This window comes from Sturnus vulgaris, chromosome 17, assembly GCF_052056855.1.
Source record: "Sturnus vulgaris isolate bStuVul1 chromosome 17, bStuVul1.hap1, whole genome shotgun sequence".
NCBI classification, from domain to species: domain Eukaryota; kingdom Metazoa; phylum Chordata; class Aves; order Passeriformes; family Sturnidae; genus Sturnus; species Sturnus vulgaris.
Window position 1 is genome coordinate 7,520,899 of NC_142259.1, and position 27,076 is coordinate 7,547,974.

The window sequence follows — 27,076 nt, forward strand, 5'->3', positions numbered from 1 at the left end:
CTCCCGGTCCCCGAGTGACGGCAGTGTTCCTCCGTGCCAGCACGGCCCCCGCAGAGACCCTTGAGACTGGCCAAACTGGAGTCCCCCTGGCTCTGGGGAGCTGGAGGGACTTTTTTGGTCCCCATATCAGCCAGCACGGAGAGCTCCTGCCAGCCCTGTGTCTATCCTGGGGCTGGCTGTGCCATGGGATCTGGCTGTAGTTGCTCCTTTTTCCAGCCTGGGGTTGGCAGGATGGGAGGTGCAAGCACAGCCCCCCACTTTGCCAGCATCACTCTCGCCCCACTCCAGTGCTCAGAGGCTCTGACTCGGATGTCCCAGTGCTGTGTGGGAAGGGGTTGGTGGCCAGGACCCATCCAGGGGCTTTGTGGGGACCCTGCTCTCTCCAATGTCCCCCAGACTGGCCAGTTGGGGCATATCCCTGTGCCCAGCCCAATGTCAACAGCGGTGACTCAGCTGGTGCCTCTTCACTGGCAGCCGCCCTGCATGATTCAGGTCGGAGGAATCCACTTTTCTGGCTGTTCCCATCAGAGCTGCAGCCCCTGGCACAGCCCATCTTTGGGGCTACCCTGGTCTCGGAGTCTGCAGGAACTAGGTGGAATCCCAGCCAGGCACTGACACAGCCACGAGCAAAGACGAGGGGGGCAGGGAGCCCTGCCCCCCTCATAGCAGAGCCTCCACACTGTGCCACAACCCCTGGTGCCTCCCCACAGTCTGGGGCAACACGAGTTCATTTGCAGGGCCACACACTGAGGCTGGTGCCACTTGTGCCACGTGTGCCACCCTGTGCAAACCCAGAAATTTGGAGGGATCTTAGGCACGGGGAGGTGACAGTGGGGCTCCACTGGGGGATAACTTCTGTTGAAGCACATCCCCCTGATCCCCAGGGACAAAGTTCCCTCGCATTACCATGGGATGGCTCTTCAGGGGCTCCTGGCCCCACATTGTGGCATTCGTCCCCAGCATCTATCTCCCTGGAACACAGGACCTGGGTGTAGGTGGTCTGACCCTGGCCATGCCCCATCCCCGCATGGCTTCACCATCCAGTCAGTGATCACTGATGGAGGGACTGGTGGGGATGGAGGCTGTGCCAGGTGGCCTTGGGCACGCGTATCCCCCAGCCAGCACGTGAGCTGGGGCTGAGGGTCCCCAGCTTGCCCCTGCCCGCTGCCCACCTCGAATGGGGCACAGAGACCACAGAGGCAGCATTGGGGAATGTGCTTTATTAGGTGCTGGTTTGTCCCAGGGTGGGGAGTTCCTCACTCGAAGAAGAACATGCCAGGTGTTCGGTAGAGGCAGGGGGGCAGCCCCAGGGGGTAGCCATTACCCCCTTGCAGTGGGATCGTGGTCCCTGGCCCCCATGGCTCCTTCTGCTCACCTGCCCGTGGCCCCATGGCCCCGAAGGGTGCCTGGCGGGGCGCGGTGGAAGCCGGGGGTGCTGCAGCCAGGAGATGCTCCAGCGCTGTGCTGCAGGGTCGCTCCTTCATGCAGAAGCTCAGCGCCTGCACCCGGCACTGGTAGCTGCTGCCCAGCGCCTCGGGGCCCGGCCGGCTGAAGGAACCGAACACGGGTAGGTGGGGCTGCGTGTAGCCCTCTCCCTCCAGGAAGCAGGATGGAGAGGGCTTGCCCGTGCCTAGGAGGTTGCCAGGGAATGCAGGTGGCACCTGCCCGAATGGCTGGCACGGCCCCAACCCAGGGGCAGCCAGCTCCTTGCCCTCCAGCTGCTCTGGGGGAGTGTCTGGGGTGGCCGGCGAGTCCTGCGGGGGGTCCCTGTGCTGGGTGGGCAGCAGGGCAGGCAGCAGGGCAGGGTGCTGGTGCTGGGCCGGGCGCTCACTGGGCAATGGGTACTGACCTGGCCTGGGCAGCTGCAGTGCCGCCGGGAGCCCCCCGAAGACAGTCTCCTTGGGCGGGCGGCTCTCAGGGGGCGTGAAGAACGGCCCCTTGGGCTGTGGCATGTCCGGCAGGTACAGGCAGGGCTGCCTGGCCTTGGGCGGCTGACGCCGGGCACAGGGCTCAGAGCAGCCCGGCACCCCGGCACCCTCGGGCAGAGCGGCAGGGCTCGGCAGCCGTGCTGTGGCCGACGGCGAGGAGTAGCCCCCCTCTGCCTTCCCCTCCTCCGGCAGCGGGGCAGTGGGCAGCCCTCGCTGCCTGGGGGTCTTCCCGCGCCCTTCATCTCCCTCAGTGCCTGGAGCATCCCGGAGGCCCCTCTTCCTGGTGAAGCGCCGGCGGCGCCGCAAGAAGCTGCCGTTCTCAAACATGTTGTAGCAGTCTGGGTCGAGGGTCCAGTAATTGCCCTTTCCCGGCTTCTTGTCATCACGGGGCACCTTGACGAAGCACTCGTTGAGGGAGAGGTTGTGGCGGATGCTGTTCTGCCAGCCCTGCTTGTTCTCTCGGTAGAAGGTGAAGCGGCCCATGATGTAGCGGTAGATGCCGCTGAGGGTGATGCGCTGCTCGGGCGCGCTCTGGATGGCCATCGTGATGAGGGCGATGTAGCTGTAAGGTGGCTTGGTGGCCTCAGCGCTGGGGAAGGCGCCACCGGCCGGCTCAGGGGCCGGTGGGCTGCGCAGCGCCGCGTCTCCGACGGGGAGGTCCGGCTGCATCGTCCCGGGCGGCCCCCGCCGTTCCAGCTCTGCCGCTGCTCCCGATCCCGCTCCCGCTCTGCCGCACGGCCCCAGCACGGCCCGTTAAAACGCGGCGGCCAGAGAGGGGGCGGCGGCCCCTCCTCTGAGGGGCCGCCCAGGGCGGAGCGGGACTCTGCCGTCCAGCACTGGTCCCTGTGGACAGACGGACGGATGCGCCGCCAAGGCCCGCGGCCAGCAGCCAGTGGCCCCGGGGTTGGCACGGCCGCGGCCTCCCCAGGGCAGAGGCGGGCACAGCCCCCGCCTCCCCCAGCCCCTTTTCCCACGGAAGGTTCCCACGACTTGTTTCTCATCCTGCCTTGCTCACGGTGAGCAGCTGGGTTCTGGGTGGGCCTAGAGTGAGGCTGAGTGAGGGATGTTGGCAGGACTGAGGGTGCTGCCTGCCCTCAGATGCCCATCTGCCCCCTGCTCACCCCAGTGTCTCAGCTCCTGCCCCCAGCTTGGATCCTGTGCCAGGTCCCTATATTGTTCCCAAAACTCTGGGCACAGCACAGGCCCCAGGAGCCTCATCACACCTTTCATGAGTGTAAGCAGACACAGGTAGTGACTGCCTTTGGGACAGCCTTCTGTGTTGCCAAGTCAGCAGAGCAGCCAAAGGCACCTTGCTGCTGCCTTCACCCCTGCCAAGGGGCTGGGACAAGGGGCAGGACAGGTCTGGAGCCAGTGCTGGGGCAGGGAGTTGTCTCACACTGTTTCCCTGTGTTTGGGGCTGAGCTGGCTTTGCCCACATGAAGCTCTGTCTGGGCTCAGATGGAGTCCAGACTGGCTCCATCTGTGGAGGCACAGAATGACAGAGGATGGGCACAGGTCTGTGTCCCTACCTTGCAATGGTCCCTGTGCCTGGCTAAGGGGTCGCCAGCCCCAGTGGGTACTCACGTGAGCCATGATGAGCTTCTGGAAGCGGTACCCAGCTCTGGACCCAGCCACCTGTGCTCTGCTTGGACCAGAACCAGCCCCCCACACCACAGCCAGCCCCTAATACCGATATGAAAATACAACCTTTATTTCCAAGATTTGCAACAGCGAGTCCTGACAGTGCAAGGTTCAAGGGCAGAGCCAGGCCTACCCTGGCTTGCCGAATAGGCACACAACAAATCCCACCTGGGGGACTCCTGGCGAATAAATACAGCAATCATAGGGGTAGCAGCACCTGCCCACCCCAGCTAACATCTGTCTTTGTCTGGTCCTGCACTCTGAGCAACCTGAGGCCTCTTCCTTGGGACATGCAGCTGGAGTGGGGCCGTGGGGCTCAGAGCCTCCCACTCTGAGACTTTATGGCAACTGAGCTCTTCTCTCCCACCCAGTTCAGGGCTGGCAGAGCTGTTTGAGGACATGGAGAACGTGGCTGGAGGTGCCAGGGGCACAGGGCTGGGGGGAATTGCAGAGCAGCGTCGGCCTCAAGCGCTGGGCATGATGGAAGAGCTCCCGTGCAAACACTGGCTCCACCTGCAGAGGCACAGAATGACAGAGGATGGGCATAGGTCTGTGTCCCTGCCTTGCAATGGCTCAAGGGTCACCAGCCCCAGTGGGTACTCACGTGAGCCATGATGAGCTTCTGGAAGGGATGCCCAGCTCTGGTGGGGTATTCCTCCCCGAAGCACAGGTAGATCTGGTACTGTGGCATGATCTGCCCATTACTCAGGTACTCCCGCACCTCTGCAAGACACCAATCCTGTCAGGGGACATGGGGTCCTGGCAGCCTGCATCAGCCACACCAGGGCAGGACCTGCCCCTCTTCCCAAGAGGAACGAGGTCTCCCAGGAACTTACGCTGTATGTACTGCTGCGTGTCCAACAGCTTGTAAGTCCTCTCCCTCTCCAACTTGTTGGGCCAGTTCTTGTGCGGGGCCAGTGGCCCGTTCCAGTACACCCTGCCCTGGCACTGGCGCTTCATGAAGACCCCCTCAGGTGCTACCCACAGCAGCACCCCACGCTCCAGGTGGGGCAAGAGCCGCTCCAGCACGTCAGTCATGCAGGCCACGTGGCCATGGCCACTGAGCACCTGTGGTGAGGGGAATTTTATCTGCTCCATGCAGGAGGGGCCGTAGAGATGCTCGCTGTCGGCCGGCACGGCACTGGTGGTGATGCGGCAGCCCTCGGCCGTGCGAGTGGTCACCTCCTTCACCAGCACATCGCAGTAGTACAGGCGGATGTGGAGCCAGCAGTCTGGGGCAAAGGGAGGGTCAGTTCATGGGCAATCTGTGCTGGTAGGGCCACCCAGGGCATGGCCACCTGTAGCATGGCTCCTACCTGAATTGTTGACATCCTCCACAGGGAGGTAGGACGGGGGTCCAGGCAGAAGCTGGCCATGGGTCGAGTTCCAGCCATAGAAGACTCCCCTCACAAGGCACCCTGGACCAGGGCAGAGATGAGGTGGTAAGAGGATATGGACAGTTACCCCAAGGACGCCCAGGCATTCTCTTGGCCCAAGCCCCTGGGCCCTCACTTCCCACTGTGTTTGCCCATTACTGGGCCTCATTATATCCATGGCTTTGCTGGGGTAGGGTAGGAGTCCTCATACCTCATACCTCGTACCTCATACCTCAGTCCCCATAGGGGTTGCCTGCAGGAGCACAGGAGAACAGGATCCTGGCAGAAGTGTGTGCTCCCTGCCCTCAGCCCCATCCCACCGAGAGGGACCCTCCTCACCTCGCTCGGTTGGGTGACCAGAGAGCCAGGGCTGTGGAGACACGTGGGCACTCTCCAGCACGTCCTTCTGGCATTCCTCCTTCTTTGGACTCCCCGCAGTGCTGCCCTGGGGGTAGGAGCAGCTTTGGTGAGGGCTGAGCTGGCAGAGAGGGATTCTGACTCTACAATGGACCCCATAAGCCAGCAGATCCCCTGCCAAAGTCTGGCAGTGCATGGCACAGGAGACTCTCTGATGCCCCGTGGGACAAATGCAGGCAGTGTGCAAGTGTGGGAGCAGCTGATGGGTGAGGGGGGAATTTGAGGGTCCCACCTTCTCCCCTGCCTGGATGGCACAGGGCAGGCTCACCTGCTGGTCCTCACTGCCTGGGGACTGTGTGTCACTGTCCTCTGTAGAGAGCAAGAAAGAATGGATGAACCCCTGGTAAACGGCAGGAACAACCGCAGGGAAGACAGCTGGCTGACTGGGACACCCAGAGAGGAAGAGGAGTGGGGAGGAAGGGTAATGTCTGTGGGACACGGGGCTTGTACAGGCATGTTTCAGGTATCAACCCCACATCTAGCACAGCAGGAGGGACAGCGGGGACGTACCTGCATCACAGGCTCTGTCAGTCACGATCTGGTAAACCTTGTAAGGCTCGGAGATGTCCAGCTGGCTCCGCTCGGGCACCTCCTGGAAGTCGCTGCTCTTGTTGAGGGCGCAGCGCAGCCGCGTCTTCCAGGTGGAGGGGTCGGCCTTGTCCGTCCCTTCATGATACTTCCCCTTGTAGACGGCCCAAGCCTGCAGGACAGAGAGTGCCCTGTGCACAACCTCACACGCATCTCGTCTGTCCAAGGGGATCCACCGGGCTATGAGTCCACCGGGGTGGGGGGGAATTGAGGAACCGGGGCTGTGTGTCCTGGGGGACTGCGGGGAGATGGGTGCTGTGGGGTCACACGGGAGCACACGGAGCTGGGCAGCCAGGAGCCCCGGGAGTGTGCACGGAGCTGGGAGGTGTGTGCCAGGGGTGTGCATGGAGCCAAGTCCCAGCGCTGCGCACAGAGTCAGGTCATGGAGAGCCCTGTGGAGGTGCACATGGAGCTCGGCTGCACGGAGCTGCGTGAGCGATTCCGGGGTGCGCACGGAGCTGGGCAGTGGAGACCCCCTCGGGCAATGGGGAGGCCCGGGAGTGCACACGGAACCCGGGAGTCAGTCTCAGGGACGCTCCCAGGGTCGCGTGGGGACCGCGGGGAGCCCGGAGTACCTTGAAGAGCGCAGCATCCTCCTGCTGCCGGTAATCCTGCTTGGACGCGTGCTTCCAGGGGATGCGGAAGAGCGTTCGGTGCCGATTCTCCCAGCGCAGCCCCGGGTACCGGCCGCTGTCGATCTGCGCGATCAGCCACTCCTTCAGCCGCATGGGCGCCCCCGGCTCCGCCATCGCGGCCCGGCGACGAAACCGAAAGCGGCTCCTGCTTTCACTTTCCCTTTCCTGGCCCACGCTGCAGGTTCTGGCTGGCCCAAGGCGGAGTGGGGGTGGGGGGACGGGTGTTAAATTTTTTTCTCTGCTCCACTTTTCCCCAAGCAGCAGCTTCAGACATCCGTGTTCAGGAAAAAGTGATGTAATTGAAGGTTACAGCAACGGGAAGAGCTGGAGCTGGTGCCTCCAGGAGGGACCCCAAAAAAGGCATCCCCGAGGTTTCAGATGCTCACAATGTGTGCACCCATGTACACTAGTTGTGATTTTAGGCTCTTCCCGCTGTTCATTGGCTCCTGCGGAGGCTCTGGGTGATTTACCCCCCGCCACCCCGGGCAGTGCCCTTTGTTAGGCAAAGGGTGGGCGCACATTCCTGCCTCTTGCCTGGGGCTCCAGCCTTTTCCTGCCGTGCAGAACACAATGTGCAGCTCGCACTGGTAATTTACATACCAAGATACCTGCACTAGGTGTATTTCTCAACACAGGCACCCTGCACTCGCAGGAGAAGGGACAAAGGATCAGAAGGCACATGGAACTCTCCTGCACCCCTCCCAAATGCTTCCCCTAAAACTGTCAGGTCTCCACATGCTCCCCGAAGGGGACAAGGGACCCTACTCCCTTTACTTCCTGCTTTGGGGCCCCAGACAGACACATCCCAGCTCCAGGGGCTGCGTCCTCCCATGGACCAGCTGCTCACTCGATGGGTATGGGGAGCTGCAGGGAGCTGCGGAAAGAGCACGGGGTTTCCAGGGTGGTGTGAACAGTCACATGTCCACATCTCTCAAATCTCTCCTCTGCTCTAATGCTCACGTCTGCCTCGCGGGGCTCTGGATGCTGAGTCGAACGGGAAATGGGTGGGAAGGGCGGATGAGCTGTGCCAAGGGCTGCCGGGACCGGGGTGGGACACATCCTGCACCAGCTCATCCCTGGCCCCCAGCAGGGCACGGGCTGGGTCGCTGGGCCACTCTGAGGGGACGCTGGTGTTGGGTCTCCATCACTGCTGCAGAGTCTCATGTCACTGTGCAGGGAAACCCTGCTCCTCTGCCCGACTGCTGCCCCCCCCCCCGCCAAGTCTCCTTTTGCAGTGCCCCAGGTCTCCTTTCCTGCTCTGAGTCAGAGAAAGTCACCTCTGGCCGACAAGAGAAGTGAAGTTCCTCAGAGCTACTGGGGCTGCAAAATCTTCAAATGAATAATCAGTGGCAGAGAGCCCAGTCCTGGGCTTTCCCAGAGGATGTGAGGACAGGGCACAGCCACATGGCACAGAGGGCACATGGGGCCACCCGGGGTGTAGGAGCAAGCCACACTGGCAGGGGTTTTCTCTCCTTACTGAGCCTGTCCAGGAGCCCTTTGTTGCAAAATGAAGCCCAGGCACCACCTGTGCCCCTCATCTGGGTGAGCTGTGGGGCCACGTTGTGGGAAAAAGGCCTGGGAACTTAGCGACAGAGAATCCACATCTCCCCTTTCTGCCTTGGGAAGCAGAGCAATGGCAAGGAGTCTCTGCACAGCCTCCCAGTGGCTTGCACTGATTACACCCAAGGCCAGGAGATAATCGCAGCCGCCGGCTCGTTTGTTCAGCCCCAGCCCGCCGGGAAAAGCTTTATCGGCCGGCCGGGGATTTCATGTGGTGTGGCAGCCCAGCCGCCTGGTGACGCAGGCCCCGGGGGATCTCATTACCCGGGCATCAGCGAGGACGCTCAGGAGCCAGATTCCCCACTGTATTCCTCATCGTGCTTCTCCCTTCTCAGAGAGGTAAAGCTGCCTAACCCTTGAAATTTTCATGCCAAAATGAGCTTCAAAAGGCAGTCAAACATTAACTCATATCTAACCCTGCCCTTGCCCGGGTTTTTCCAAGCTGTGTAAACCAGATCTGCCAAAATAAATACATTTTGCTGTGCTGTAGAGCTGAGCTGGAGGGGCCAGGGCCCTGTGTGGTTTACAGTGGGAACAGGGGAATTCCTGGGTATAAACACCTTGGCATAAGGTGTCCCAGTGTGGGAGGGTGCAGTTGTTCATGGGGCACTCATCCATACCAGATGCATGGTCCTGGGCTGCAGGGCTTCCACCCCACTGGGTGCTGAGGAGGCCAAAGGGTGCTGGAGAGCCTGGCCTGGGGGCGAGGGAGTGGGTAGAGGAGCCTGGAAAGAACTAGGAGGAGAGTGGGATCCCATGACAGATGGTGCAGGAGCAGTGAAGGATGATGCACCCCTGGTTATTCAGAGAGGGTGGAGCTCCCAGTCTGCCTGGGTCACCCCAAGGCAGCACCCAGCCCAGCAGGCAGATGACAGCAGCAGAAAGGAACCCTGGTCTTGAAACTCTGTCTCCTGGGGGATCCCTTCCCCCTAGCAGAGGGGGGCAGGGATGAGGGGGACTCCAGAAACATGCTCTGAGTCTCAACAGGGACAATGCTGGTGACCCAGCTGGGCATCCTCAGAATTTTTCCCACCTGGGAATCTGCTCCAGGAACAGGTGTAAACAGGACAGGTCTGGGGCTTGTGATATTCAGCTGGTGCCAGGCTCCCAGTACTCCCAGCAGCTAGAGCCAGCAGACTCCTGGACCTGGTGCTCCTGGATCCAGTGAGTGGAGAGGCTACAGTGAAACAGGCTCCAGATGAACTCCCACCTGCTGCTCCCAACCTCTCCTGGAGCAGCTTGTCGCCAGAGAGCCCTGCCCAGGCACTCACATTTCTGGCCTCCCTTGTCAACTTCCCACAAGACAGCAGGGCGAGTCCTGTCCAGGCATGCGTGTCCCCAGTCCACTTCAGAGCGTGGGCAGCAGCAGCTCCAGACTGGTCCCATGCTGGGACCTTCCCCCTTGGCATCCCCATTTCAACCCGGCCATCACAGGACAGTCAGACCACAGAGAAGGGTGTTTATTACTGGGGGACATAGAAAGTCTTTAAGCAAAATGGCTTAAGGCTCTGCTCTAGTGAGGTCTGGCCAGGTTAAATGCTTGGTTCCCACCTGTTACAGATTGTGCCCTGGGATAGGTGGGAATGGGGTGTGATGGATTCCTAAAACTACAGTGCTTGCTCAGGGCTTGTGCTTGGCCAGTCTGGAGCTGGAACATTGCCTGGGAGCCTGTGTGGTAGCATTACCTGCTGGCACACTGGTGTGTCCCTGCTCCACAGCAGCCTGGACACTGGGAGCTTGTGCTGCTGGTGGGAAAACCGCTCTGAGGGGAGCACTGGCTCTCCCGTACACCCTGAGGCCATGCAGTGGGTACCCACGTGCTAAAGCTGCTGCTGGCAACACCTGGGTACTGGCCTGTGGCAGAAGAAACCCCCTCTGTGTTCTGCCCCAAGCAGGAGCTTGCAGTGACCCAGGGGCAGAGACCTGTGTCCCCAGCACACCGGATGTGAAGATGAGCCCAGCATGTGCTGGAAAGCCCAACAGTGTCCATGAAGCCTGCCCAGACAGAGGGTGGAGCGTTCCCAACCCAGAAGAGAAGGAGCTGGGCTTTGTGCAGGTCCCTGCCCAGTGCTCCCTGTCCCACTGTGTTGCATCTCCTTCAGCTCTCACAGGCTGTTGGGTGATGCTCACTGCTCTCCCTTGGCTTGGGTCACTTCAAACAAGCCGGGATGCAGGAGAACGTCCTCTTCACCCGCAGCAGGAAGGGACTTGTGCTCCTCATGTCTCTGGCTCTTGGGACCAGTCCTTGCACAGCTCCCTCTGTCTTGGATGTTCCTTCTCTCCCTACTGGCAGCAAGGCCTTTATTTCTTCCTCATCATTGAAAGGGGACGTCCCATACCTCTGCTTCAGGTGCTTGCGGACCTGGGGAAGGAGCGAGAGGTAAAATACAGTCCTAGTTTACAAGGGCAGGTCCAAGCCTGCCAGCAAGGGGAGCAGGGAAGAAACCGAGCCCCCTCAAGACTCGTCCTTGCTCTGAGACTCATGGCAGGCTCAGCCATGGAGCAGGGCACGGGAGGCAGAGGCCTGTCCCACCTTGCGGGCTGCGCTGCCGCCGAACTCAGACAGCTGCTGCCTGAAACCGGGGTTGGGGTTGGCGACGGGCCGGATGGTTCGGATGGCATCCAGCACCTCCTGGCAGCTCAGCTCCGTGACAACCATGACGTAGGCAACGACCACGGTGGTACTGCGGGAGATGCCAGCAAGGCTTGCAAGGGAAAATGCAGAAGAGCTGGCGTTAGTGCCACACCCTGACCCTATGCTTGTCTCTTCCTCCACCCCTGTGCCTCAGATATTTAAGTTCTTCTTTTCCAAGGACTTGCTCTCCCAGAGGCCTGAGACCTTCCAAGGTCCTGGCCATCAGTGCCTATAAATACCCACTCTACAGGGAATGGGAGCAGCAGCCGCTGCCTGGCTGTCTGCCCCAAACCCGCTTATCCCGTGGACTCAGCTGCAGCAAAAAGCTGCCCCGGCTCCACGACTGCCTTGATCCCGTTGGATTTGAGTCACAAGCCACAGCCAAGGGTGGATCCTGGGTGGGTCCACTGGCACAGAGCCCTCTGGCACAGGCTGGCTTTGATCAGGGGTTGCAGTTAAAGTTAGGGGCTGGGGGCTGTATCTGCTAAGCAGTGGGCACAGGGGAAGAAGCATTACCAGTGGACGAGGCAGTTCCCTCCATGCAGGCGACACTGATGGATAAAACTGATGCATTCCTTGAAGTGCCTCTTGCTAGCAGGAAAAATAAACCAGACAGAATAAGAACTTCAGGGGTGGAACAGCATTTTTAGCTGCAGGCAGAACAGCCCTGCATGTTTTAGCCAGCTACTGCTGAGACCTGAGCAGCTTGGTGTTGTTTATTACCAAAGAAAGGTGGATTTGCCAGCTCATTCTGTGCTGGGGACACAGAAGGGGACACTGTGCTGGGGATGCACGGGGCTGCCCTGTGACTTGTGTGACTCATGCTGGGGCAGTGGGACGCTGGCTGCTCGAATCTCCAGCCACGCCTGTGCCCTTAGCTGGCTCCACACCCTTTATGTGCTCTCCCCTCTCCAGAGGGAGATGCTTTCTGGGGGGATGCCTGCTGCTCCTCTCCATGGGTGCTGCAGAGTGGCTGCTCCACACCTCACCCCAGGGCTCGTACCCTCGCATCAGTCACTGAACTGGGATGCTGTTGGGGTCCAAGGGTAGTTCCCTGCACTGTGGCATCACATCTCCAGCCTGTGGGTCGTTATGCTTGAGAAGTTGGAGAAAGCACATGGAGGGCTTGAGAAACTGTGAACCCTCACCTCTGGTCACCCTCCTGCCTCCCTGCACATCCCCAGCCTCCCCAGGGTACTCACATGTTGGCTTCAGGGGTGTCAGGCAGGGGGATGCGGAGGTAGGTAATGTCCTGGAAGACAGAATAGGAAGAGGAGAAGCTCAGGCACTGCGGTCAGGGTATCATACATGGCCAGAGTGGGGCTGGCAGTGCCTTTGCTCCTTGCCCTACAGGGTTTTGCTTCCCCCACACAGAATCCCCCCTGCATGGGGATGGGGCCACACTCTCCCTGGGGTGAAGGGCAGGGCAAGGGGACACCAGCAACTTGTGGGAGGAGATAGGAAACAAGAGGAGTCTGGAGAGCTGGAAATTGTTTCCCGTCAGTGTTCAAGGCCGGGTTATAGACACAAGACAGCCAGTTTCCCATGCCGGTTTGGGATCATGGGATTGGTATTCCAGCTCCTCTGGGATCAGTGACCTGGGAGAGGTGTACGTGCCATGGGATGCTCAGAGGGGGAAGGAAGATGCAGCATGGAAGGAGCTGCAGGGATTTACAGGGTGACATCTGGTGCAGAACCCTACCTTCAGCAAGGGCTGGGGGGATTCATGGATCGAAACAATGTGGGTGATTTTGTTCCGGCTTAGCTGCTCCAGGTCTTTGGCATCTGAAAGATAAAACTAGACATCAACATGTATTTATTTCCTACCCTTCTCTTCCCACAGTGCTCCCACCCTGCTTCTACAGCCAGCCAGCACACAGAGCCTTGCTCCAGCAGATCGACTGCATCCCACCCCCACATGCAGCAGTGCAGACATGGGCAAACATGGAAACCTGGAATACCAATCCCATGATCCCAAACCAGAGGCCTCTCCCTGATCCTTTCTCCTTGCTGCTCATGCTAGTTGAACAATTCACACCCCCACAGAAACACTCGGAGTCAGCAGGTAGTATCTCTCCTGCCTGTACTTGTCCCCACTTTGGGGGGAGATCTGTGCCCTGCCCACCCCTCCTTGAGCAGACACATACATAGCACTGGGACTTGCTGCAGAAGAGATCTGCTTTATCTTGTGAACTGTGGAAGTGGAGCTGCAGCAATTTACATCAACTCTGATTTTCTGTAGAAACATCTGAACTTGCTGCTCTCTGGTCTGTTTTCTGTTCTCTCTGCAGCTGTGTGGACAGAAATGGGGTGTCCTTGGCTGTTTGGGGTGATGCCCTGCCTCTCATCAATGCTTCAGCATTCTGGATGTGATCCTGGCCTCTGGTCCAGCACAGCAGTTGTTGCACAGGGAGGGGAGCGTGCTTGTCTTGCTGAGCAGCTTCCGAGTGCCTCCCTTTCATGCCACAACCAGCAGATGCAGCAAGCGCGGCCAGAGAGGAGGGGAAACATTTCCCCGTCTCATTCTTCTGGGTTTCTAAACTTTCACGTGGTGTAAAACCTTGGCTCAGGAATCCAGCCCGGATGTGCTAACAGCATGATGTGAATTTTAATAGGAGTGAGTCTCAAGGGAGATGCTCTGCAGGGAAGCTGTGATCTGTGAGGCGAGGGAGATGGGGACCCTTATGGGGACTCAGACACCTGCCACTTTCCAATCCACCTCAGCAGGCAGTGACAGCAAATGGTGACACTGGAATCAAGGCTTACTGGGGCTGGAAAAGCTTCCAGTTGGAGGAAATGTCTCTGTGAGCTTCATGTTGCAGGCCTAGAATCTTGTCACCCTGGATTGCCTGGCAGAGTTAGGAGTGTTTGGATGGCATCAGGCCTAGGCCCCACAGCAGAGGCTGCTCACAGAAACCCCCTGATGACCCTGTCAGCTGGGTGCCCTTGTCCCTCTGCTCCCAGCAAGCCACAGCCCACCCAGCCCAACCCAAAGTGCTCCATGGGGCACAGGGAGAACAGGGCTGCCACTCCAGTGACATTTCCTTAGCAATTCATACCAGTGGTTTTAAACTTCCACGGCGCTTACAGCAGGAATCAGGGTGGCAAAGGAGCCATCAGGGAGGCAGGAGTACCCATAAATGGTGGTTTGTCATGGCAGATGCCAACACTTGGTCATTAACTATCCCCTGACTATGAAAATTCCTTAACACAGTGACTTGGTGTGACTTGTTCTGCCTCTGGGAAATTCCCTCCTGAGGGTGGGCAGCCCTCTCTGGCCTCTTCTGCAGCTGCAAAACTGGTAAGCATTACCCTGAAGTGCCCCAGTCCTGCTCCCTTGCACCCGTGTGGCACCACCAGCTCCTCTGCTCTATGGGATCCATATTTCCTCCTTGGCTCCTTTCCCCCATGTACCCCAAGAGCTCAGGACAGCCGTTAAATAAGGAAACCATGCAAAGGCAGGGGTCTCTGCTTTGCCTTTCCTACAGTGTCTTCACTCCCACTCCTGCCAACCCAAACTGGGCGACAGAGCAGAGCAGGCTGCGGATGCAGGCAGAGCAGTGGGTGCAGGCAGGGTGGTGGGTGCAGGCAGGATGTCAGGCAGCATTTGCAGGCAGGGAGACACCAGCTCAAGCAAACCTCACTCCCCAGCTGGAGAACATCTCTTCAACAGTTGGCTCCACTTACCAACGAAGTTCCCAAGGTAGAGGCCAGGAAGGATCTGTGGGACACAAGGGGAAGTGGCAGTGTAAGCAGTGACCTTGTGCTGTGGTACCCACTCTGCTGGGACCCATACTGGGAAGTAGTGACCCTGGTTGGAGGGGCTGAAGTTCTGGCATTGACATGACTGTCACCAACCCCAGGATGGGAACGATGCCAGGGCAGCTGGACTTGTGCCTTCCCAGGGCTGCCACTGCCCTGGCATCCAGGATGTAGCCCCGGCACCTGCAACCACCTGGCGCTCTCATGGGCACTAGGATCCAGACACAGCTTTTTTATTGCTCCTCTTGTTTATCATCAATCAGTCCTCTGTTGGGGTTTATTACCTGAGCTCAGCAAGTTGCATACACCTTTGTACAGCCTTGGATTATACCCGTGACCTGTGGAAGCCCTGCTGCTCGAGGGATGGGAAAGCAACAGGCACAGAGAAGCTTGTAGGGGATGTAGCTTCCCCCAGCCCTGAGCTTCACTCCCCTCACTCTGCACTGCAGGAAGCCCATTTCTCACAGCCCAGGCACAGATTGCTCTGGACACTATGCCTTCACCTCATTTCCCCTGGGAAATTCCACTTCTCGTGATGAAAAGATAATTACTTGACAAGGCCTCTGTTCACAGCACTGCAGATGCAGAAGCAGGACACCTTGCAAACCTTGTAATCCAGAGCTATTTTATATTCGCCCTCACACACAGCCTGGGCAGTGAGTTCAATCCTGTATCCAGCCGGTTCTCCGCCAGTTTCTCCCTGCAGCAATATTTGGTGCCCAGGGCAGGTGGAGGTGATTTTCACCAGCACATCTGGACTCACACTTGTCTCACTGCTCACATTTGGAAACGTTTCTCTCGAATGAACAGCTTAAAGAAAGGGGGTTTTTTTTGTGATTCCTGCGATTTTAGATCAATTTCCTATCGACGGGGTGCCTTTAACTCGCAGCTGCGGCACTGAGCGGAGCGGGTGGGAGAGCGCCAGTTAGCAAGGGCAGTTCCCAAGGGCAGGACACTGAACCATGAATAAACAGCATGTGCCTGTCCCCAGCACCCTGCTGATCCGCTCCTCCGAGGAGAAAACGGGGCAGCACATAAATAAAATAGTGTCCATCCCCTCTGCCCCGTGATACCGAGCCCCTCGCACAGCACAGACCCGCTGAGCAGGGGGTGCGGGGCCACCAGGCTCGGGGTCATACAACGCTCCCAGCGTGTGCTTAGTGCTGGTTCCTCGGGATTAAAGGTGTTGGGAAAAGTTCCCCCCTTCCTTGAAGGAACACACTGTGACCCCTGCCCTCCACTCCCCCAGGGCAGCTGTCATCTGTCCAAGCGCAGTGTCCCTGCCTGTTTCACCTCCGGTGTTGCTCTGCCGACAGATAAACAAATAATCAAAGAACCGAGCCCCGTGCCGGACCCGGTCCCGGCAGGTGAAATGCCGCTTGGCACGGCAGAGGCAGCCGCCAGGTAAGGGTCTCCCACCTCCAGCACCGGGCATGGCCGAAGTGCAGAGCAGCCGCCCCAGCCTCCCCGTTACCTGGCTCATGCCGTTCCCCATGGCCGACGGCGGGCGCCGGGGGTGGGGACGGGTCGCCGGTGTCCTTGTCCCCAATGCTGCCGTCCTCCCCGTCCCCGGGCGCAGCTGCCGTCCCCGCTGCCTGGTCGGCTTCCCGTCATGAAGAGCTTGGCTCCCCCGGGATCGCTGCTCGTTCCCAGCGCGGCGGGGCCGGGTCGGTGGCTGTGCCGGGGCAGAGGGGACCGCGGCCGCCGTGCTCCGCGGCTCCTGCCGAGGCCCTTCCCCGGCTGCTCCGGCGCTGCCGCGCACCGGCTGCTGCCTGGCCGGGAGCAGACAAAGGAGGAGAAACTCCCCCCCTGCGCCGTGGCGTGGGAGCACGGGGCCGCGCTGGCTGCTGCCTGTCGCCGCTGCCCGCGGCCGCACAAGGCTGCACTGTTGGGAGAAGAACAAAACCTTTGTCCTGTTTCATCAAGGAAGGTCTGTGCGGCCGCGCGGCGAAGCGCCCGGCAGCGTGCCCACCTCTGCCCACGCCATGCCCACCCCTGCATGCACCATACCTATCCCTGCCCTGCCCTGCCCGCAGCGTTCCCACCCCTGCCTGCACTACACCTCCCCTGCCCTGCCCGCTCCAAGCCCACTCCTGCCCGTGCCCACCTGCAGCCAGGTGCCGCAGGATCCCTGCCTTGCCCGGAGGGCTGCAGGAGTGTCCTGGGGACTTCGCAGGGCCGCAGGATGGGCAGCGCCAGCGAGGAGCAGGGCTGAGGGGCTCCCCACCACTGCGTGTCGCCTCCAGGGCGCAGGGAGAGTCCGGCCGGGGGTCCTGGGGCCGGGACAGGGCGGGGGGATCCGGCCGGGGGCTGAGGGGGCAGTGTGGGGAGGCGGCTGCCGAGAGCGCCCCCTGGCGTGCAGCCGCGCGGTTGCCATGGGGACGGGCGGGCTCCGGCGCCCTCAAAGGCCGGCGGGGGTCGGGGGTCGCGACCAGGCTCAGAACGGGGCCCGGAGGGTTCCCACTGGGTTCCCGGTGGGTTCCCGGCTCTGTATCCCAACTTCTGCACATTCCCGGGGCAGCATGTTAAGCCCCACATGCGTCGTGTGTAGGTGAGGGCAAGGATATGCCCCCCTCCTCAAGCCTCCCACAGTGTATGGGGAGTACGGTTGGTATCTATGGGCAGGTTTAGATACTACAGGTATAATAAATTAATTAGGTTGGAGAAGACTTCTGAGATCATAGAGTCCAACCTATGACTGAACACCACCTTGTGAACTAGACCAGGGCACTGAGCACCACTCCAGTCTTTCTTTAAACACCTCCAAGGATGGTGACTCCACCATTCCCTGGGCAGCCCATTCCAGTATATAAACACCTACAGCCCTGTCCTCTCCTGGGCGATGTCTCCTGCAGCACAGTGGTTGAGCAGGATGTAATCCCAACAGGAGCCTTAGCCACCACCAGGCGTGGCATTTGAGCAGCCTGGTCTAGTGGAAAGTGTCCCTGCCCATGGAAAGGAGGCGGAATGGGATGAGCTTTTAAGGTCCCTCCCAACCCAAACCAGTCTGTGACTCCATGGAGGGAGGTTGGGTTGGTTTGTAGCACTGGGTTGACCAGCAGTGGTTCAGGAGTGCTGTCCCTGAGATGCAGCAGGGTAACTGTGGGCAGCTGCCTGCCTTGGAGAGGGGGATGCTTGCTGCAGAAGAAAGCTACAGCAGGAATGGTGGGACATGGATTGTAAGACTTGCTCTGTTCTAGCTCCCAGTGTTCATGCAGAGAGACAGAAAATTGAAATTGATCCTCTTCCTTCATTAAAAAAAAACAGTTCTCAGTGGTACCCATATTTATTTATTTTTCCTCTCAGAATATGTAGTGCAGTTGATCCCCAGAAGCTTCTCAAGGGCAATTAAAGCAAGTCATACTGTGGGAGCATTTGTTGTGCTGAATCTTGTATTTTTCTACCCAGCTGAGTCAGAACAGCTGCTCAGCAAAGGATCTGAAGAGGTTTCGGAAGCAGTTAGAAAGGGAAGCGGGAAAGCCTGAGGCAAGAAAGAGTGCCTTTATTTTGAAGACCCTCAAAGTGCCTTCAGACTACTATTTGTTTGTGGAAGAATTTTGTAAGATCCCTGGCATCACTTGGGTTATGAAACTGGTAAGTGTGTGCTCTCCCAAGGAAAGTGAGAGATGAATGGATGCCTTCGTTCTTCAGAGGGAGAGGAAAATATGCAGGAAACCCGCAGGAAGAATTGGGCAGAGCAAGGTTACATGGAGTAGCCATGCTCCTGGCCAGGTTCCTGATCAACATGTACCACCAAAACACTGCTTCTTGTGTAAGAGTTTATTTCAGCAGCCAAAAGTCAGCTCAGTTTATTTGTAGAGCCAAAGTTAACTCAGTGGTGAAGGTATAAAGTGCAGAGTTCTGTATGGAGGAACAGACTGTGCTCCCAGGGGTTCTGGCTATGGGGTTATGGCTGAATTCATGCTCTGAAATCTTTCTGTTCAACTGCAGGTGTGCAAGAAGGTGTGTGCAGGACAGGTGCCTAATTGGACTTCTGGTTAAGGAACATTAGGGCAGCCCCCAAAGATGGAGCTCTGAAAACATCTGTTTGGATTTAGGGAAATCCCATTGTGTTAGATGTCAAGTCTGGTGTAAATTTACTGGGTGGAATTCCATCCTGAGAATGTGAAGAGAGATTCCATTATCACAGAAGCCCAGAATGGTTTGGGTTGGAGGGGATCTTAAAATTCATTCACTCATTCTACCCCCCCTGCCATGTGCAGAGACAACTTTCACTAGGCCGAGTTGCTCAAAGCCCAGTCCAATCTGGCCTTGAACACTTCCAGGAAGGGATATCCATTACCAATCTGAAGCATAAGCTGGGGTAGATATGGTTGGCATGAGCTTCTCTCTGTCCTGCAGGTAGAAAAGGGCAGCCTTATGCTCTGAGTCATGCTTGTCCTCCCAAATCTGGAACTGTGCTGAACGCTACAGCTTCCACTTCAGCCAGTGATCTGGGGATTAAGAAAAAATTGTGTTTCCTTTAGAAATTCTGACAATACCATGTGACACTGAGAAATGCCTTGCCCGTGCCAGAAGATTCAAGCCATTTAACATCCCAAGTGTTGTGCTGTGGTGCATAATTAAAAAGACAACCCTGTGAGTGAGCAGTCCCTCTGTTTTGTGCAGCAGGTCTGGTGAGGAGGCTGGGACAGGAGGATTTGTCTTACCCTTGTGAGAAGTGACTGGGAGGTAATTATGCAAACTAACTCATGAATTACAACCAGGAGGATAGCAGCTAGTGATTATCTAACTCTACAAATGGGAAGTGTTAATTGGCAACAAAACCCTTATATTAAGCTGATTTTATGCCCCATAACTTCAATTAACATGGTAAATAACCAGAACACAGTAAATAAGGATATATAAAAAGCCTGTGATTACTGAAATTATACCAACAATTTAAATAGATTATGGCTGACCTCAAAACTTGCAGGCAAGTAAAAATAAACTCCATGTTGCTCCTTCTGTTGGTCTGTGTTCTGGAGCAGCCTCGTGTTGTGATATCCACACTCAGAGGCAGTAGAAGGTCAGGATGTGCCCAGTGCCACATCCTGGGGCTGGGGGAAGCTGGACCTGAGCAGCAGCGTGGGACCTGTGCTCCTTGGGTGCCTTATCTCCCTCCTCACCTTCTTTTATGCAATGTGCAGCCTAGGCTGTCTTCAGGATTTTTCTGCTCATTTACCATAGTTCCCCAACATTTTTTTACTTTCCTGTTTAATTAAGTTCTTCTGTAACGTACACAAATTTAAAATGGGACTTAAAATTCCCAACAACATATGTTGCGTTACGTATATTTCTGGAAGCGTGTGACAGAGTTTGTTTATTTGGTGCTACGGGAGTTCCCCATAGGCTGCCTGCTCTGCCTTTCCTCCAGGAATCCTCCAAACACAAACATGAGGGGGTTTTTGTTGAATCTCCCTGCCCCCATAATCTTAAATAAACATGCTTGCACACGAGCAGCTGATGAATCAGGTTATGCCGGTCTTCTGCACTGAAATTCTGGAAAACTGCAGGAAATGCTAACATTAAAGCCACTAAGTCTGCTCTTCCATCTGTAGGTTGGCAAGTCACAAGGTGGGGGAATGTTCCTGAAAACTGAGATGTATAATTGATTGAAGAAGGTGAGAATGACTGTCTTTTCTTTGGGAATATCCAACTGGCATTTTGTTCTTTTGCTCTTTTTTCATCCTCTCCTTCTGCCAGTGCTTGGTCTGTTCTCCCATGCCATCCTTCTGCTGCATTCCTTCACCATTATCCAGGGTAACAATAAAGGTTTTTACAATGGATTTTCCCAAACGGCTGAATACTATCTCTGGGATCTGATTTTTTTATACTTCGTGTGCATATTTATATATAAACTCCCAATTTCAGGTACATCTAACACTGGGCAGCAACTGGGTTATATTATCATATGTATGTATAATATACACATTTGTTATATTTTACTATCCATTCTTTGGGTAGTCCTGCACAGGGCCAGGAGTTGGACTTAGATCCTTGTGGGTATCTTTCAACTCAGGATTTTCTAAGATTCCAGCAGGGTAAGAAAAGGACTGTGCAGTTCTAGTGCTTGGTATTAGATGCATCAGATGAACCTTGTCACTTCCAACTCCTGCAAACACCTACAGGACTCGGCTGGCCAGTCGCTGCTGCTGTCACCCTGTCTCTCTCCAGTTCTTTTTCATTGGAAAACTGGTGTCACCAGATCACTGGAAATGACAGTTTGACAAATCAGCTCAGAACAAAGCTGAAATGTCACTCCTGGTTTTACTGTTAGTGGTTGAATTTTGGCAGCCTTTCTTCTTCCTTGGGTTCACAGAATGTAAGGAGAGGGTGATTCACGGGAGGGGACTATTTGATTTTCAACGTGTCACATTTGCTGCTGTATTGAGTTTGATAGCTTTCATTTGATTAACACATCTTCCCAAAAGGTATGCCACCTCAATTTGATGGTTTAGGAGACAGAGAAATCTATCAGTTCTCTCTGTGAAAGTTCAGCAGTGTTCACGCTCACTCTAAATGATCAAAAGCCTTTCCTGAGTGTGGGTGCAGCAGGCTGCCTTGGAGGAGGGTGTGCCAAGATTTGGAGACATGGTGATGTGAAGATTTTGTTCCAACCCCCCTACCACGGACAGGGACATCTTCCACTAGAGCAGGTTGCTCCACACTCCATCCAACCTGGCCTTGAGCACTTCCAGGAATGGGTGTTACCACCCACCTCTGAGTGGTAACTGAGGTTCTTCTTTATAGATCCCTTGGGGTGAATCAGGGTGAATCAGTGAAACGACACTGAATGACCAAAGTGCCTATATGAGGCAGGTTTGTTTTAAAACAATTTAAAAGAAAAGGAGACACACAGTTGTTTTGATTATTTTCTATAAAAATAAAACAAGGTGAAAAACATAAGAGAAAGAACAATAAAAGATAGGGGAGAGGAAAAATATCACCACCCGTGGATCCAGTGATGAGATTTGATCACTGCAGTTTCAATATCTGTGGTCTACATGATGGTCACAGTCTTCATTCATTAGGAGCCCACACACAACAAAGACTTCCACGGGTTATACCTTAGGGGAAATGCCTCGATACCTCGCTTGGGGGGGTTTTACACTGTAACATGCAGCTGTGCTTTATCGGAAGAGAGGAAACTGGAATGACAAAAAACTTCAGCCCACCTCTGCAGGAACTGCTTCTTATCAGCCTTTTCCCTTATCTGATGCAATGACACATTGTGTAGATGGGTTATCTGGAAAACAGTAGATCGCAGGGCTCAACCAATTTATCTAATCAAACCTTGATTTATCACAACGGGGCATTCACAGCTTCTCTGGGCAACTTGTGCCAATGCCTCACCTTCATTTACAGCACTAGCTCAGGGCAGTTGTTCTTTCCTTTTCCATTACTTGTTGATTATTTCTGATTTTTACTATTTTTCGTTCAGATAGCATCATATAGTGTTGGATTTCAGTTCAGGTGGCTGAAAATAGTTGGGAAAATGTTCAGCTCAGGTGGGAAAATAGTTAAGGACAGACAGGTAAAATAATTAATTGTCGCTGGAGCACAGAGCACTGTCAGAGTGAGAATTGCATATTTGCTTGTTCAGTGTCTGTTTGTCTTGGATCTTTATCTCTATTTCAGCCCAGGTGTTCCTCTCACAAACGTGGCAGCACAAAAACCTGCACCTGACTGATCCTAGCCGGGGAGGGGGACTTGCTGCCTGCAGGCTATTCCTGGGTGCTTGCTGTGGGATCTCTGGGAGGTGCAGGTGAGCCAACCTCGCCCTGCCAGCTGTCACGTGTGCTGCAGCCACTTAACTGTGCTGCCTCTTCTCCTGACACACAGCCAGGCGATTTCCTTGGTGGCAGCTTTAGGCATGAGGCTGGGCCAGTCTTCTGCTTCAATGTCGCTTTGTGCATCTATAAGGTGGATCTTTTTAACTTTAAATTCAATAATGTTCTGGTTAGTGCACTCCTGAGAGATCAGTGTAGCTTAGCCCTTCGCTTCTGAGACCTCAGAGGGACAGCAAGGCTGGCATTGCTGCACACAGCTGTCACTGTTAAGCTGCCTCTCTCAAGAGAGAGAGAGGAAGGAAAGAAGGAAAAAAAATAGGTTGTCAGATTCCTCATTCATCTGAGAATAGTATTTGAGCATAATGGAGGATAGTGTTGAACATCCCATTTTATGGGCTGCTCCCTTCTATAAATCTCTCTTGTCAGTAGGGAAAGGAGAGTTTTTGCAGCACCCTGATAGCAGAGAGGAATTTTATTGCTGCTAAGGGGCTTCTGATGGAGACCTAGGGACTGTTTTCTCCTGTAGGTGTACAGCAGTTGAGCCTGGAGAACTTAACTGCTGAGTGCAGTTGGTGGCCCCAACCTTCCAGTCTCTGGCCTTTTATTCAGAATTCTTGCTGGGCTGTGGAGATTATGATTGAAAACATATCACATGGACTAAATGTGTGATCAGCTGTTGGGAATGACTTTGTGTAATTGTTTGGATGTCTCAGGGCTGCAGGTGGGTGGTTGAGCAGCTTGGACAATGCTCGACTCCAAACGTGGGGCAGGGCCAGTGGAGGTTCTCGTTGTGGATATGGACAAGCACTTTCATCCAGTGTTCAGAAGGGGATTAGTGGTGACAAATGCTACTTTGAGCTCCTGGGCTGTGACATCCCAACCCATCAGAATCTGAAACCCTCCAAGTGTTATTAAGCAGACAAGGGATTATAGTGTCAGGTCAGCTGCTGGCCCTAGGACAGGGGTATCTCATGATGCTTTCACACCTTGCAGGAAGGGGTTTGCAGGCTGAGTGAGATGGTGTGGTGCTGCAAGTGAGGTGTACAACTGTGTGAACTGGTTAAGGAAGCTGCCACCTGGAAGGATATAGCTGCTTTTAATCAGAGTATCAGGCTTCAGCTGGTGCAGCACCATATAACTCTGTCAGATCTCTAGCCCTGTGTCGTGAAACTCTGCCAACCTGGCTATTTCTGGAAGATGTTCCCCTCCAAGTACCAGCAAATCACAAGTATCAGAGCACTTGCCAGAGATGGAGGGTTATGATCATCTCTCTTGCTTTTGTGTTCCATAGCAGTGCCCCATCAGCACCAATAAAACTCCCCCCAGAGTAGTTTGGCTGCCAGCAATGAACATCACCAGGTCTATGGTGCACTGACTGAGATGCAGGTCAGGAACTGAGGGTACTTAACAACAAAAAGCCCCTTTAAAACAGAATTTGACTCAGTTAATTTTGTTTGTTTGTTTTTTAACACACATTTTCTCCCTGGTTAAGTGAAAAATATTTATAATGAAATTCAGCTGAAATTCTCAGAAATTTATCTGCTACATTTGCAACCCAAGTATTGCAGCAGCAGGAACCCGAGAATGCAACTGATTTGTCATTACAAGAGTTGAGAGAAACAGAAACAGCAAATAGCACTACAAAAATGACAAGCAAAAATACGATTATTATTCTTTCAGCCTCAGTCATGTAAAGAGCAAGCAGAACCATAGTAAGGCAATTTCCCTTAGATGTGACTTATGTTGATGGTGCTCTTCTATGAAATGCCTCTAATTTAACTCTTCCTTCTTACAAGACATGGTCAGTGGTATTACTTTTTACAGGAGTGTGTCCTGTCAGCTTCAGCCCAATATTTCACATGGTGCCACTGGAGACAGTTTTATTTCAAATGTACAAATAAATTCAGCTCAGTTCTGGTCTGGGATAGCTCTAATGTGCACAGTCTATTCTGTTCACAGCCTCAAAATTACTGCTAAGGCAGCCTGCAGGTAAAGGGCCAGAGTGATTTCAGTTAGTCAGGAAAGAAATTAATTGGAATGAAAGTCCTCGATGTCATCACAGTGCTGCTGGGCTCGCAGAGAGATATCTGAACACTCTGCTTGGAACCTGTTCCCTGCAGATAGCCACATCTGCAATTAAAAAGGGTTAATGCTCATTCTGTGAATCTTCCTCAGTGCTTTCTGCTTCAGCATGACTTTATTTTTCACTTTTCTTTCTGGAAGCCAAAGGGATTTTTTTTTTCTTTAGTATCATCAAGAACAGGAATAGAAACTTTGCAATAAGCTCAGAATGTTCTTTGGCTCAGCACATGGGAAAGAGATTTAGGGTTGGATTTCCTATTGCTTCACACTCACTCCTGCCTGCTAGCAGGGTAATGATTTTGTGGGCAGGCATTTTTCTTAATGAGCCATTGGCAAAACTGCCTGTTTCTCCTAATTTACTATTATATCTCCTCAGCTGGGTTCTGGAGGTAAACACTTCACCTTCCCGCACTGCCAGCTGCCAGGGAGACTCTGAACTCAAGTTCATCTTCTGAAAGACTCACTTTGCATTGTGAACAGAGAGAGCAGGGGGGTGAAGATGTTTATCACTTTCTGAGGGGTTTTATTACAGTGTTTGGGATGGATGGTCTGATTCCATGATTTTCTTGGCTACTGATCATAATCTCCTAACCTTCATAGTGATTAAAGATGAATATCCAGAAGCAGAGCAAAGTAAGGGAGCTTGTTGCCCCTTCAGAGTGGGAAAACAAGGCAGCATGGGGCTGCCAAAGGACTGGAGCCCGTGTTGGAGCCAGGACTTGCACAAGAGCTCTCTGACAGAGGTCCTTGTGCACTGTACCTCCCACTCGTGCTGCTGCTGGAGTGCTCTGTTCCCAGCAGCTGGTCTTGCAGCATTTTGTCATTGACTACACAACTGTGCTAACCCCAGATATTAATAGCAGAGAGATGTCCTCTGTTTTCAGCTGTTCAGCTGTGTCTCCAGTTGTCTGGGAGTTGATTCCTGCATGCAGCTGGGGAATTGTCATTGCTCAGGTACTTCAGTCCGTGAGTTTGATGCCATAGGCTGACAGGGAAGGAGCAGCACATTGGAGGCTTTGACCTGGTCTGCAATGACAGGCCTGTCAGCAGAGGGGAGATCTGGGTGTTCTGGTGAATGAGAACATCATGGCAAATACACTTTTAGGTGCAGAATTCATCCAATGCTGGCAGGTGTCCTGCTCGGTCCTGAAGCTGTTGGCACAGGAAGGAAATACATCTTCACTGGGGAACAAGAATGGGTGTGTGAGCGCTTATGGAATTAGAAGACCAAAACGACCAAATGTTTTCCAAAAATGACTCTGCAGTCGCTGTGGTGACTGTTTAGTGGACTCTTTCCTGAAGCTAGTTGTGTATTTTACTGATGGGAAGCAGTACTTTGGTTCTCCATACTTGGAGAAGCTGACACACATTGTACCTTTTGCCATGCACACCTCAGAGTGTCCACCATCATCTCTGGCTGTGGATTCTAACTAACAACACATGAGTAGAGCCTCACCTGAATGTGAAACACCACCTTGCCTCTACAAGCAGGAAGGTGCTGTATAACTTGCCTGTTAGTTTTCATTGTGGCTGCTGTGTCCTAGAAAGAAACAAATTAAGTAGCTTTTGAGGAAAATCGCTGCACAGCAGGAAGTGTGGTGCTGATCCCGAGTTTGGGGTGGGAGAAGCCCTCATAGATGAAATTCATTCTCCCCTCGTGTCAGACAGCAGCAGCTCCTACTTCTCTCTGGACACCACTGGCTCAGCACAAGGCACTGGCTCACTTGCTTCTGAGAGGTTCCCAGTTTGGAAGCTGCAGTGGGCTGGAATGAGGTATTTTAGCTGACACAGGGATGCTTGGCTGCTCAGCTGGCCCTCTGCACTGCAGAGCTTAGTACTGTTCCATGTAAGAAAACAGAGGGGCTAAACATATTCTGCACAGCAAAACAAAGCTTTTAGGGCAGGCAGGCACCTGATCCTCCTCCTGCTACTACTATGGAAACATGTCAGAGCAGAAAACCTGTTGCCATGAGACTGTAAAAATAACCATGCCATCACATTACAGAGACACGGACTGGCTGCACCACATGGGTTATGTAAGAGCAGCTCCAACACTGAGATGTGGCACTGTGAGCTGCCTCTTGCTCCCAGGAGACAGGCAAGCTTCTGAAAAAGCTGCAGGCAAGAGAGCTCAGGCAGTAAGCCTGTTATTTTTAGTCTGTGTATCTGAAATGTAAGCCTGAAGTGGACAGAGACACATTTAGGGTATGTAGCCTCAGCAGCAGAATTTTAAGTTAGACCAAGCAATGGTAGTTGAGTTTTTTGTTCTAAAGAAATCACACCTCAGTTTTAAGGGGTCAGATACAGGGTTCTTTTTGGAACTGTGTCATTTTAAGCATGTTTAGAACTGGCCAGGGCAGAAGAAGGTCTTGCTAAGTTGGAAGGTGTTCAAGGAGCCAGGGAAATGGTAGTGCTGTGTTTGATGTTGTCATGGCTGGGAAAAAGGAAAAAGAGTAAGGGATCAGGCCCAGGTCTGTTAGGCAAGATTTGGCAGAACAGGTGAGCAACCTCAGGTCTGGAGAAAGGACAACAGCCATGTTTACAGTTCTGAAACTCTATCCAGAAATATATCTACAGAAGTTAAAAAAATTAAGGGCTTGGCTGGACCCAGACACTTCCCTGTATGCAGAAAAAAATCAAATTCACTGTAGTCATGTAC

At 54.6% G+C, this 27,076-nt stretch overlaps 3 protein-coding genes across 6 annotated transcripts; all 3 read right to left on the minus strand.

The window, feature by feature from the left end:
- Positions 1-1,205: 1,205 nt before the first annotated feature.
- FOXS1 (forkhead box S1) lies at positions 1,206-2,612 on the minus strand. The gene has a single exon (XM_014890088.2). The coding sequence runs from the start codon at positions 2,595-2,597 to the stop codon at positions 1,257-1,259; it is 1,341 nt and encodes a 446-aa protein (XP_014745574.2). The 5' UTR covers positions 2,598-2,612; the 3' UTR covers positions 1,206-1,256.
- Positions 2,613-3,615: 1,003 nt separating this feature from the next.
- Positions 3,616-6,889, minus strand: LOC106861640 (interferon regulatory factor 4-like). Of its 4 annotated transcripts, XM_014890146.2 has the most exons (8): positions 6,526-6,820; positions 5,873-6,062; positions 5,631-5,671; positions 5,285-5,390; positions 4,886-4,987; positions 4,406-4,801; positions 4,174-4,292; positions 3,616-4,082 (listed from the first exon to the last, which is right to left on the minus strand). In XM_014890146.2, exons 1-8 carry the CDS (start codon positions 6,697-6,699, stop codon positions 3,942-3,944), a joined length of 1,269 nt encoding a protein of 422 aa, XP_014745632.2. In that variant the 5' UTR covers positions 6,700-6,820; the 3' UTR covers positions 3,616-3,941. The 4 variants fall into 4 exon arrangements, with proteins under 4 accessions (XP_014745632.2, XP_088031016.1, XP_088031015.1 ...); XM_088174890.1 differs by having other exon boundaries at positions 5,285-5,671; positions 6,526-6,889; XM_088174889.1 differs by lacking the exon at positions 6,526-6,820 and having other exon boundaries at positions 5,873-6,337.
- Positions 6,890-9,589: 2,700 nt separating this feature from the next.
- DUSP15 (dual specificity phosphatase 15) lies at positions 9,590-16,508 on the minus strand. Its single transcript, XM_014890147.2, has 7 exons — positions 16,017-16,508; positions 14,468-14,501; positions 12,483-12,565; positions 11,983-12,032; positions 11,297-11,371; positions 10,679-10,850; positions 9,590-10,507 (listed from the first exon to the last, which is right to left on the minus strand). The coding sequence occupies exons 1-7, from the start codon at positions 16,035-16,037 to the stop codon at positions 10,295-10,297; spliced, it is 648 nt and encodes a 215-aa protein (XP_014745633.1). The 5' UTR covers positions 16,038-16,508; the 3' UTR covers positions 9,590-10,294.
- Between the last annotated feature and the right edge of the window lie 10,568 nt (positions 16,509-27,076).